This window comes from Astyanax mexicanus, chromosome 14 (genome assembly GCF_023375975.1).
Source record: "Astyanax mexicanus isolate ESR-SI-001 chromosome 14, AstMex3_surface, whole genome shotgun sequence".
In the NCBI taxonomy this organism is placed as follows: Eukaryota; Metazoa; Chordata; class Actinopteri; order Characiformes; family Acestrorhamphidae; genus Astyanax; species Astyanax mexicanus.
The window spans coordinates 12,201,542-12,214,078 of record NC_064421.1 but is presented as its reverse complement, the minus strand read 5'-3'; the positions used below and the strand labels follow the sequence as shown (position 1 = coordinate 12,214,078).

At 34.5% G+C, this 12,537-nt stretch overlaps 1 gene segment (V, D, J or C); it reads right to left on the bottom strand.

Annotated features, from left to right (window-relative positions):
• Positions 1-451: 451 nt before the first annotated feature.
• Positions 452-976, bottom strand: LOC125781138 (Ig kappa chain V region GOM-like). The segment is given in 2 exon segments: positions 452-807; positions 901-976. Coding segments are annotated over 2 exon segments (408 nt in total).
• Between the last annotated feature and the right edge of the window lie 11,561 nt (positions 977-12,537).

Here is a 12,537-nt window from a genome sequence, read left to right as displayed (position 1 = left end):
TCCAATGCAGCACAACTTATTATCAATATTAATCAATATTAACACAGTTCCTGCAGAAGTTGCGATATGGGGTGGAGGGTTTTCATAGTCCTACAGTACACATATTTTCAATCAGCAATAGGTCTGGTGATGTGGCTGGCCATGGCATCATATCTGTTTCTTCAAGGCAAGCTCTTGAGATGGCAGCAGTATGTGGATGAACATTGCCCTGTTGGAATAGCGCAGTGGAGTGTTCAAACAGAAAAGATAGGGTCACTGGTTGCAGGACCTCATTTAATGTAATATTTGAGCTGTTAAAACACCTGTATTCATTTGAAAATGCACCCCACAGCACCCCACCAAGGCTCCAGGTCTGTTATTCTGTACAAGCACTTCTCATTCATGAAAGCTGGCAGAGAATCAACAGCAGACCACAGAAGCAGATGTTATTCACCTCTGTACTGACACTTTATCAGCGAGGTCTGTGTTTTTGTACTGCAGTAGAGCAGCTCTGCAGCACTGTGTAATACGCAGCGCAGAAATACACTGCACTGTCTGAGGCTGAGAGATCTTTGATGGATAGAGTAACATCATTGTTTCCATCTCCACTGATGTCCACTTTATCCTGGAATTCAGCTTCTTTATTAGGTGTGGCCTTTGCATAAACATACCCAATTAAAGTAAAGCTTTGAGAGTCCGTGGTTTGTTTGTACCAGCCGACCCGATCATAACCTGATACAGTGTGTGAACACTCAATAACAGCAGATTCAGCAGGGTTTCTGATCAGGTGAAGAGGAGTCTGGGTGACACGATTACTGTGAGAAAATCCTGAAATTAGAGAAAAATATACAGATATAAAGATTATAAAAACACAACATGAATAAATATGATTTAAAGTTTTTATATATATTTTTTTTTTACCAAATAGACATGTTGAATAGAGGACAGAGATGACCGTGCCAAATCTGATCATGTTGCTCCTCAGTGTTTGGATGTGTTTCAGCTTCAGACTCAAGTGATACTCAAATGTACCTATATGGACTTTCTATAGTACAGTTTTCTCTTTTAAACTTGGGTCATGGCGCCCTCCAATGATGAAAGTCAGAAGTGCACTGATGCTGGTAACCTTACCTTTTGAGTTTATATATATTGTTGGTAGCATTGAATATACAGTATAATATTAATATTTACTGTTAAAACATTTCAAACAGTATAAGAGCCTGAAAATTAAGTTTTATACATGTATTTTAGACTTATTATTTATTCACATATTTTATTGCAGACATAAACCATACTTGACACTAAAACATCAGCATAATAAAACTAATTTTGTGCAAAGTTACAGAAAATCTTGCTAATTCGTTCTCAATGAATACTTATTATACTAATTTTATAGTCGCTTTTGTTCACATTGACATCTAAAGGATGTTTTTTAAAAAATACATACATTATGATTTATTCCATTTATGCCAAATTCTGTTGGTAAAATCACATGATACCCTTCTATAAACAGTGCATTATTTTTTCAAAGTTACAAGGAAAGTACTATAGAATTTTTTGGGAAGACCAGTATGTTGCTTTTTGCTTTGTGTAATGTTACAGACTGGAGTCAGATGCTCACAGTAAAAAGCGAACAAAGTGTTTAATGTAAAGAGCAAAAAAAAAAGTGAAACCGAAGAGAGAGTAAACTATAAAAATAAAAGTAAAAAAAAAAAATCCAAAAGTAAAACAATATTTACAGAGCAAAAGAACAAGCCAAATACAGACGAGTCAAGAAAAAGAGGAAAAAAGGATTATATAGAGAAACACAGCCAGATGATCAGGGCTTGTTTTGTCGCTGGATTAATAGTAGGCAATACTTTGCAAAGTGAGATACAAACAGACATGGCTTTAAATAGCACTATAGTATTGCTATAAGTTTAATTAACTATAAACACTAGTAATGCAGCCAGTGGACTTATTTACAGCTCTGGAAAAAATGGATGATCACAAGCCATCAAACCATCAAGCTGAACTGTTCGAATTTCTACACTAGGAGTGGCATTAAGTCATTCAAAAGCAGTGTGTAAAACTGGTGGAGGAGAACAAGCCAAGATGCATGAAAACTGTGATTAAAAATCAGGGTTATTCCACCAAATATTGATTTCTGAACTCATAAAACTTTATGAATATGAACTTGTTTTCTTTGCATTATTTGAAGTCTGAAAGCTCTGCATTATTTTTTTTTTGTTATTACAGCTGTTTCTCATTTTAAGATACAAACAGACATGGCTTTCCATACATAGATAATAAGCTACATGTAAAAACAGTAAGAAGTTTGTTGGCTGAGTGAGAAATGTGTGGGTTTTGTATTAGGCATGACCTTTTGAAAATGGGTTTTCATTTTCTTAGGTGGTTACCGAACATTTAGTAAAAGTTTCTTTAATACACTATTGAACCTAAAAGGCATAGAAATGTTTTTTTTTAAAGGTATATGAGTGGTTTAATAACCTTTAAGCTGATAAAATGTTTTTTTTTACATATATATCTTTAAAAATCAGTTCTTTTGAAACCAAAAGTGGTTATTTTAATTCATAACTCAAAGAACCATTTGTATTCCCTTTATTGTTAAGAGTGAAGATGTATGATTACTGCAGCTGTGAAGAAAAAGGAGGAAGAGGAGGTTTTTGTAGAAGAGCTCAGCGTTCTGCAGCACTGTGTATATCTCACAGCACAGAAATACACTGCACTGTCATTCAGCTGGAGGTTCTTGATGGTAATTGTGCCATTATTACGTCCATCACCACCTAGTTCTGTCTTGTTCTTCAGGGCTTCTTCAGGATATACAAAATTCATATTGAGATATCCTAAAAGATGGAGCTGGTTGTCTTGAGTCTGTTTATACCAGAGCATAACATCATGGTTCGTTATGGCGTGAGAACATTGAAGTTTGGCTGATTCCTGTGGATTCTTGATCAGGTGAGGAGGAGACTGATGAACATTTTTATTATCTGGAGAACATCCTGCGTTAAAATGATACAAATCATGCAAAAGTCGAGTATAAAGTAAAATAATAACTATTTCCAACCTGAAAAAAGTAAATGCACATTACAGAAGTAAAATGTTAAATAATTCTATTCTAAAAATACCAGTAAAGCAGATCAGTGATGCAGCAAATGTGAGGATGGCGATGATCATCTTGAGTCTGATTCAAAGTAAGCATCTGTCTTCACTCGTGATTCACTTGTGATGTCACCTCTGTGGCAAAGTGAAACACCCACACCAGGGGTATCCAAACTACGGCCTGTGGTGTCAGGTGTCAGAAACGGGCCAAAGAGTCTAAAAGCGGAGAGGGTGCCCATTTCTAGCGCAGAAAAACGGGCCAAAGAGTCTAAAAGTGGAGAGAGTGCGTATTTCTAGCTCAGAAAAACGGGGCAGAGTCTAAAAGCGGAGAGAGTGTGCATTTCTAGCGCAGAAAAACGGGCCAAAATGTCTAAAAGCGGAGAGAGTGCGCATTTCTAGCACAGAAAAACAGGCCAAAGAGTCTAAAAGCGGAGAGGGTGCGCATTTCTAGTGCAGAAAAATGGGCCAAAATGTCTAAAAGCGGAGAGAGTGCGCATTTCTAGCGCAGAAAAACGGGCCAAAGAGTCTAAAAGTTGCCGTAATTAAGGAGTTTAATATTAAGAGACATCATGAAATTACAAATTAATTTGAAAAATCTTAGTTTACACAACACTGTCAAAGATAAAGATAGTAAGTCAAGTAAAATGGTGTGTAAATGAAATAATCAGGAAAAAAGTATTATTTAAAGTGGTATATTTCATTATTTGTTTTGTTACAGAGTCTGTGGCCCGTGACTTCAAATATATTTCTACTTCTGGCCCCCAACAAAAAAAGTTGGGACACCCCTGACCCACACAATGAGAGTTTCAAGTTAAAGCTGATGTCTTTAAGTTTTGGGATTTAGAGCCCTCTCGGGTGAGAATGTGTAATTGCACCGAACATGCGTAAAAATCATTTTAAACTGGGCGGATGTGATGTGGTCTCCTTTCAGAGTGGATGGATCCAATTCCAGGTTATGTTCAGTCAGAGAAAAAGAGAGAGAGAGCGCACTCAATCAGAAACTTCACTTCTATTACACAATTTGGTTTTACTATGAGTGAATAAGCTACCAAGCTCTGAGTTTCCTCTTCTGAAGTCTCCATTGCTCCACCAGCCACTCACGTTCAGTAAAACTGAGCCGGATCCTCTTTTAGAGGCTGTATGTGTGAAGTACACAGGGATGGTTGTTTCAGCACACTGGTACCATTAAACACAATATTTTATTCCTTCTCCACTCAGAAATGCTTCTGCTTTAAGTTTAGAAACCAAATAATACGGATTACCACTTACATTTAATGTTACGTTGTATCAGCACCTTTTTAAGTACATTTTCGCAGAGTCTGATATATAGGATTTTTTTTTTTCAGAAAGTAGATTAATTAAACCTTTGATACATAAAAAACATATGTAGCACACATTTTCTTCTATCTTGGGTCATACTTGAAGGAAATATATCTAAAGTACAATCTAAATATAAGCTTTTATAAACACAGTCAAAGTTTATAAACAGAAAATTCAAATGTTTCTCAGTAAATAAAAATATTTAAGAAGATGAAACCCATTGTTCCCAGACTGTCTATATCACAACATATTCAGATTGAAGTTCATTGAGGTTCTGCAGATTCCTGCTTAATCTTTAACATTAACATTAAACATTTTTTTCAAGGATTCAAGGATTCAAGGAGATTTTATTGTCATTCGCATCTTATGTGGTACATGAGGTAGAACGAAATTGTGATCTCACGATCCAGTTTACACCCAAGAGCTGTTATTAATAGATATATAGATAAAAGTACAATAAAGGAATACAATAAAAATAGAATATACAAAATAGTTAAAGATAAATACCCCAAAATGAAATAAATAGAAAGAGTAGACAGGTTGCAGCAACAAGTCCAGAGTGCAAATGTGCTATAGCAGCATGAAATGCTGCTAATAATTTTACCATTATAAAAACATTTAAACATTAAAACAATCGATATGCCATGACATGGCAGCACATACAGTGTGTGTGAACTGTGCTACTGTTATTTTCAGTAAATAAAGCTTTAATGATACAGTAAATGTAGATGGCAGGTATGTAATGCAATACATTTTTATAAAAAATAAAAATAAAATCAGCATATTTGGCGCTGCAATATTACCTGTCTGAGCAGGTGGAGCATATTTTCGATGTCCAATAATAAACCTTACTAACTTTCACTGGAGCTCATGTAAAAAGAGTTTATTTCAGGTCGTTTTGGAAGATTTTTATTGGTCCATTTAACAAAAAAAAAAAAAAAATTACAGTTTTCAAATTATGTAGTAAACTTAAAATCAAAAAAAAAAATGAAGATAATTTTTCACTGAGTTTTTTTATTGGATAACAATGATATGACAGGGTTTTAAGTGTAACACTGTTATAAATTTGCCAAATTACAGATGACACAGCTTTTGATGTGAACATCCATAAATCTAACCATAAGATATTTTTTTAAGCATTTTAAAATGTTTGCTTATAAAATTCATGTTATTAAAACAGCTGTAACACCTTTAAACGTTCATCTTTAAACTATCTAAAAATAACATTAATAGGAAAAAATATATGAACCTCTCATTACAAAAAATTCTACACCAGGAGTAGAAGAAAGTTATTCAAAAGCAGTGTGTAAAACTGGTGGAGGAGAACATGCCAATATGCATGAAAACTGTGATTAAAAACCAGGGTTATTCCACCAAATATTGATTTCTGAACTCTTAAAACTTTATGAATATGAACTTGTTTTCTTTTCATTATTGTTATTGTTTTATTCGCATTATTAAGTCTGAAAGCTCTTTTTTTTGTTATTTCACCTATTTCTCAAATAAAAATAACATTAATAGGAAAAAATTATATATTAACCTCTCATTACAAAAATAGTTTAAAAAAGTAAAAAAAATAGTAAATAAATAGTTTTAAAATTTATTTAACTCTAAATATTACCAGTGCAGCTAATTAACTTGTATCCAATAAAACAACATAAAGTCAAAATGGGGGTTGAGATAAGAACAGCTACATTTTGAGTAGTGCTGTGGGTGGGAGGTTTTTGTACAAGAGGGTGGGCTCTTAGTGCACTGTGGCATCTCTAGCTGCACAGTAATACACAGCACTGTCTTCAGCTGCTGTCAGGTTGAGAAGATGAAGAGTAGAGTGAAGTTTTCCATTTCCAGATACCGTAAAGTGATCCTTAAAAGTGCTTTCGACAGACGGATTTTTGTGATACACAAATCCAATCAGTTTTAAACCGGTTTCAGCAGTGGATTTCTGATACCATAAGATCACGTTGAATGATGAAACACTGTGATTACACTGCAGGGTTTTATTTTCTCCAGCATAACTCATGAGGTCAGAGGGTTCCTGATGAACCTCATAATTTTCTCCTGGTAAAAAAAAAGCAAGGGGAAAAAAACATGATTTTAGACTAAATTCTCATATAACAAAATATTTTTTCTCATATACTCACATACTGTGTGGAAAGCTTACCTGACACTGTGTAGAGCACAGTCAGAATGCTAAGGATGTGTCTCATCATGCTGAATAGTCTTCATAAATGAATGGTTATGATTATGAAGGATGATTTTCTAGAATGTAAGAGATTAAGTACTGCTAACCAAGTTGCCTAAATACAACAGCATCCCCTGCCTGTTACAGAGAATATTACAGCTTTTCTACATTAAAACTACATTACTATAGCTGGGTTTCAGAGGATGTAGTCCATTTAGGGCTTCTGGTCGTCTGAAGTCTTCTTCTTTTTCTTCTTCTCTGCTCTGTAAAATGAGACCAGACACTCCACAGTGCTAATAGTTCTCACAGCTCCATTCGTTCAGTTTATCTATATATTTATCTGCTCCTTTTTTCTGCTCTCTTTAATGTCCTCCTCCAGATGAGCATCATTAAGAGACAATATCGTCGCTGTTCAATGAAAAAAACTTATCTCCATTTTTGTCAATTTTTAGTTTAGTACATAATTTGAACAGATAAACTGTCCCTTACACTGCGCCAAAATTTCTTGATGAACGGACCAATAGAAGCTCTTCAAAATGACCTGAAATAAACTCCTTTTACATTGACATCCATTGAAAGTTCACAAGGTTTTTTCTTTCTCTTGTAAAGTTGCTGTTTTGGAGATAAGTGTTTTTCTTTGGACAGCAACAAAATATAGCTTGCGGTTCTTTGTGGATGAACATGAACAGACTAGAACGCACAGAGACAAACATATTTAAATGTCTAGATAAAGTGTCTGTAATTTACGTCATTTCTTTTAGCTCTGCCCTGGAATAGGGATGTGTGATATGCTCCTAAAATAATATGATGATATTTTAGTTTTTTTTTTTTTCTGATGGCAATAATCTTGGTAATATGAGAAAACACTGACATTTTTTACATTTTAAGTTTTAAGAATAGATCACTGCAACAATATAAATGTAAATGTAATTGTTAATTAGTATATAGAGTAATAAGAGTAACTAAAGTGTTTTTGTACATTCAGTAGACACCTAAAATATATTTTTAATTATTTAATCTATATTTTTCATGAACAGTAACTTACCAAGCCTCTTGTTCTGTATAAATAAGAGTGTAAAAGAAGTGGGGGAAAAAAGACAGTATTATTGCATACAATACGGCATACCCCTACCCTGTCATATTTATTTAAACTGTGTGGTTTTATCATCATTGTGCTGATCAGATAATAAAGTTTTTCTCAGCTGCAGCTGCTTTCAGTATCATTTCATTGGTCTATTGCTTTGTCTTAGTGAGGACAGTACATATTTAAACGGCACATATTCTTTAATATTTAAACTCTAAGATTATTACAATATTGTATTTACATTTTTTTATATATTTTACAATCAGAATTAGTGTCCTAAACATTTTCTTATGGTTGACTCCATATGTTTGTTCAAAATTATTTATTTAGTTTATTTTCATTTTAATTGAAGAACTTATGTTAACATTATGCACTACTGTATTGTGCTACTAAATATCTCTCTTTATTAATCTCATTAATAAATCCGCATGAAAATCTAGGTTCAGAGTTATGGGTTAGCCATGCTAAGATAGCCCTAGAGAAAAGAGGATCAAAGTCCTTTCTTAAGAGCTCAACAGTTTAAAGAGTAACTAGATCCTTGATTTTAGTTTTGGGAGTAGTAGTTTGGGAGGGGCACTGGGTGATGTATGGGTTTAGCGGTGGGGCAGGAGGGAGAGCTGATTGGCTGAGCTGCAGCAGTGTGCCTCTGATAGTGGTGAGATGCAGATGGTTGGACGTCACCGGGGGGGCGATATAATTAGAAGAATTAACCATTTTACATCTTGTGAGTGTCACGTCATCCTCGCCTATAGCACAGTTGAACTTGTGAGGGCACTGCAGAGGCAGAAATGACAGCAATATATATATTTTTAATGGTTAGTAAAGGTTTTAAAAATATTTGATTAATTCAAAGGATATTCATCTAAAAATGGTTTAGGGTTTAGTGCCTCTTTAATGGCAGATGGGTTAATCAAGCTGTGCTATTCTGAATACAAAATACAGGAAAGAATGAATAAGTACAGATTCGGCACACTTGGTTGACCCCTCTGGTCACATGCAGGCCTACAGCTGTAGAGTTTTTGTACAGCTGTGCCTTACAGTTACACCACTGTGTTCTTTTACAGCACAGAAATACACAGCGCTGTCAGCAGAGTCCAGATCTTTCACTGTTAATGATCCATACACAGCCACTGTTTTAACTGTTGAATATTTCTTCTCATTAAACCCATCTCCAAACTCCGGCTTTTGAGAAAAGGTGGCTGTGAAGACAACAAGCTTCATAGCCTCTCCTGGCTTCTGCTGGAACCAGTACATCTGATTGTGAAAGTCATTCATGGTGTGCTTGCAGTCGATCGTGGCTGATTGACCAATTTCTGCCCATATTGTATCGGGTTGAATGACATCATCCGCCCTTGCTATAGATATATAATAATAATAATAGTAAAAAAAATATTTATATACATATAGCATTCTCCACTATACATTACTATGAATGTATGACCATTAAATCACAAAAAAAACATAAAAAGGTTGCTAAAAAAGACTAACCTTGGATGCAATATAATGATGCAGTATTATAACGGTATTGATCATGTTGACTACAGCTGAAGTGAAGAGTGAGTCTAAGATGGCATAATTTACATTCAAGCTGTAGAAAGGATGTGACATCACAGTCTGTATATTAACCTTATGTAAACAGCTCTGGAAAAAATTAAGAGAGCACTTCAGTTTCTGATTCAGTTTCTCTGATTTTGCTATTTTTAGGTATATGTGTGATGTAAATGAAAATTGTTTTATTCTATAAACTACAGACTACATTTCTCCTAAATTCCAAATGAAAATATTGCCATTTAAAGCATTTATTTGCAGAAAGTGAGAAATGGCTGAAATAACAATAACAATGCAGTTATCATAATCATTCATAATCATTCATAATGATTTCATTTTACAGTTCAGAAATCAATATTTGGTGGAATAACCCTGTTTTTAATCACAGTTTTTTTTTCATGCATCTTGGCATGTTCTCCTCCACCAGTCTTACACACTGCTTTTGGATAACTTTATGCCTTTACTCCTGGTGCAAAATTTCAAGCAGTTCAAGCTTGGTTTGATAGCTTGTGATCATCCATCTTCTTCTTAATTATGTTCCAATGATGATGATGATGATGATGATGACGATTATTATTATTATTATTATTATTATTATTATTATTATAATACTCTGTTTTTTTTTTAATGAAAGCACTTCTTACGATGGTGTCCTTTTTATTAAAAATAATGTAACTTTGTTTCATACAAATCTTTGGCAGCAGTTAATATAAACATTAGATAACCCAAACTCTCCAAGTCTGTTAGCAGAAAAGACATCCAGAAGTCATTTTTATTGCAGTATATTCTCATTGGTGCTATTCACATCTCTCATCACTGATCTCACGTGTAAAGCTGCGTGAACTCCCCAACGCCCAATAAAGTGAAAGCTCGGGTCAGTGAAGCTGCTGACTGCAGGACATATCTGAACAGACAAAGTGAAAGACCACGTAACAGCCAGAGACAATTGCTAACAACAAATAGCAGGGAAAATACGCTTTCAAATAAAAGATAATTATTTTAAAACAATTTCTGCTTTTTCTGCTGTATCATTTTTGGGGGGACAAATCCACCTGATATTCCCACTCAGTTCCTACATTAATGATGTGATGTATAGGAATTCCATACAATATGTCTTCAATATATCTATGAAGATGTATTTTAAAAGAAAAATACTCTGCATTCGAGTTGATCTGAACAGATGGTAAAAATACTTTCTGTGGGTTTTTATTGGCAATAAATCAGCCATTATCCCGCTGCTGCAGGTGTTGTATGTTGGTGGTTATGCAGATCAGATGAAGGTTTTTGTACTGAAGTGAGGGAATCTACAGCACTGTGTAACTTGCTGCACAGAAATACACTCCACTGTCGTTCACTGAGAGACTTTTTAAAGTCATAGAAGCATTATTCCTCCCATCACCACTCAGTTCAATCTTGTTCTCATATCCAGTCTCTTTTGTCTTAGTATTAGTATAGAGGTATCCCATGAGCTTTAATCCTGTGGTTTGGTCTTGTTTGTACCACAGTATTTGGTTGTAGCTTGTTACAGTGTGTGCACATTTGATCTCAGCATCCTCGTTCTTATTCTTTATGAGATCAGGAGGACCCTGGAGAACATTACACACAGCAGAACCTGTGAAAAGAGATTAAAAAGAAACATAAGCATATTTTGTGCTATTAGTAGTGGGATTAATGCATGTTTTTATTATATATTTACCTGTGAGGCACAATAGTGTGGCAGAAAGTGCAGTGAAAACAGTAGCCATTATGACTGTGTGTTGAGTTTGTCTTTAGAGAATTAAGCGGAAGCGTGTATGCACCTCTATCTACACCACCTCCACTTCCACCCCACCCCTAAAACAAACATGAGCTGGTGTAAAATTGCTTGCTATGAAGTCGTCCTCATTGGTATGCAGATTATTTACACTCAGGAGAAGATGATGGAAAACTATTTAGACTCCATTAAAGCCAATATATTAGGTATTTATTGGCTTTGTAAAACACCAATACACTCAATTTATATATTTTCACCTTTAAGTATATTTCAGTACCTTTTTGCCTTTAAAAACTAAGAGTTTTTCATTCATAGACCTATGGTTGCTTTTTGATAGCACTGATGTTTAATGTTGTAGCTGGAGATTCTGAAGACTACTGATTTGTTAACCTTTAGTTTTTGACCCAATCATGGAATGTGTTTGTAAAGCTCAGCACAGTTTAGTTTTAAACTATATAAAGTTTTATATAGCGATAGTCTTTTTACTAGTAGTAACTTTACTGTCTTTTTGAAACCACAGGTTGGCACTATGACATGTTTTATTGAAATTTTATATATATATATATACAGCTCTGGAAAAAATAACCACTTGGAAATTATGAGTTTCTTTCATGTTTCCATATTTAAAAACCTCTGGCATATAATCAAGAGGAAGATGGAGATGATCACAAGCCACTCTCAGGAGTGGAATAAACTTATACAAAAGCAGTGTGTAAGACTGGTGGAGGAGAACATGTTAAGATGCATGGAAACTGTGATTAAAAACCAGGGTTATTCCACCAAATATTGATTCTGAACTCTTAAAACTTTATAAATAAGAACTTGTTTTCTTTGCATTATTTGAGGTCTGAAAGCTCTGTGCTTTTTTTGTTATTTCAGCCATTTCTCATTTTCTGCAAACAAATGCTCTAAATCAAAATATTTTTATTTGGAATTTGGGAGAAATGTTGCCCGTAGAATAAAACAACAATGTTCATGTTACTCAAACATATACCTATAAATAGCAAAATCAGATAAACTGAGTCAGAAACTGAGGGGTCTCTGAAGCTGTATATATACATTTGTACATACAGATTAACCATATTTTCCCTCTACTTAAATAAATGCATGGAGCTACAGCACCACCTTGAGGTCAGAGCTTTAGTACAATACTAAAAACTTCACAGAAAAGGGCATCTAAATGCTAAATCAGAGTATTTTGGTTTGTGTAGCACTTTTAAGTTACTACATGATTCCTTATGTGGTCCTTCATAGTCTGGATGATGTCAGTACTTGTTTACAATGTAGGAAATTAAATTTAAAAAATAATAATTATACAAACATTAAATGAGAATGTGTGTTAAAACTTGTGTCCAGACTAGTATTGTATGTTACAAAATATATATTTAACTAATTTATTCTCATTTTGTTTGCACGTTCTCCCCGTGTCTGCGTGGGTTTCCTCCGGGTTCTCCGGTTTCCTCCCACAGTCCAAAGACGGCACGTTCAGGCTAATTGGAACTTGATTGAAATTGCCCCTTAGGTGTGAGTGTGTGAGTGAATGTGTCTGTGTGTCTGTCTGTGTCTGTC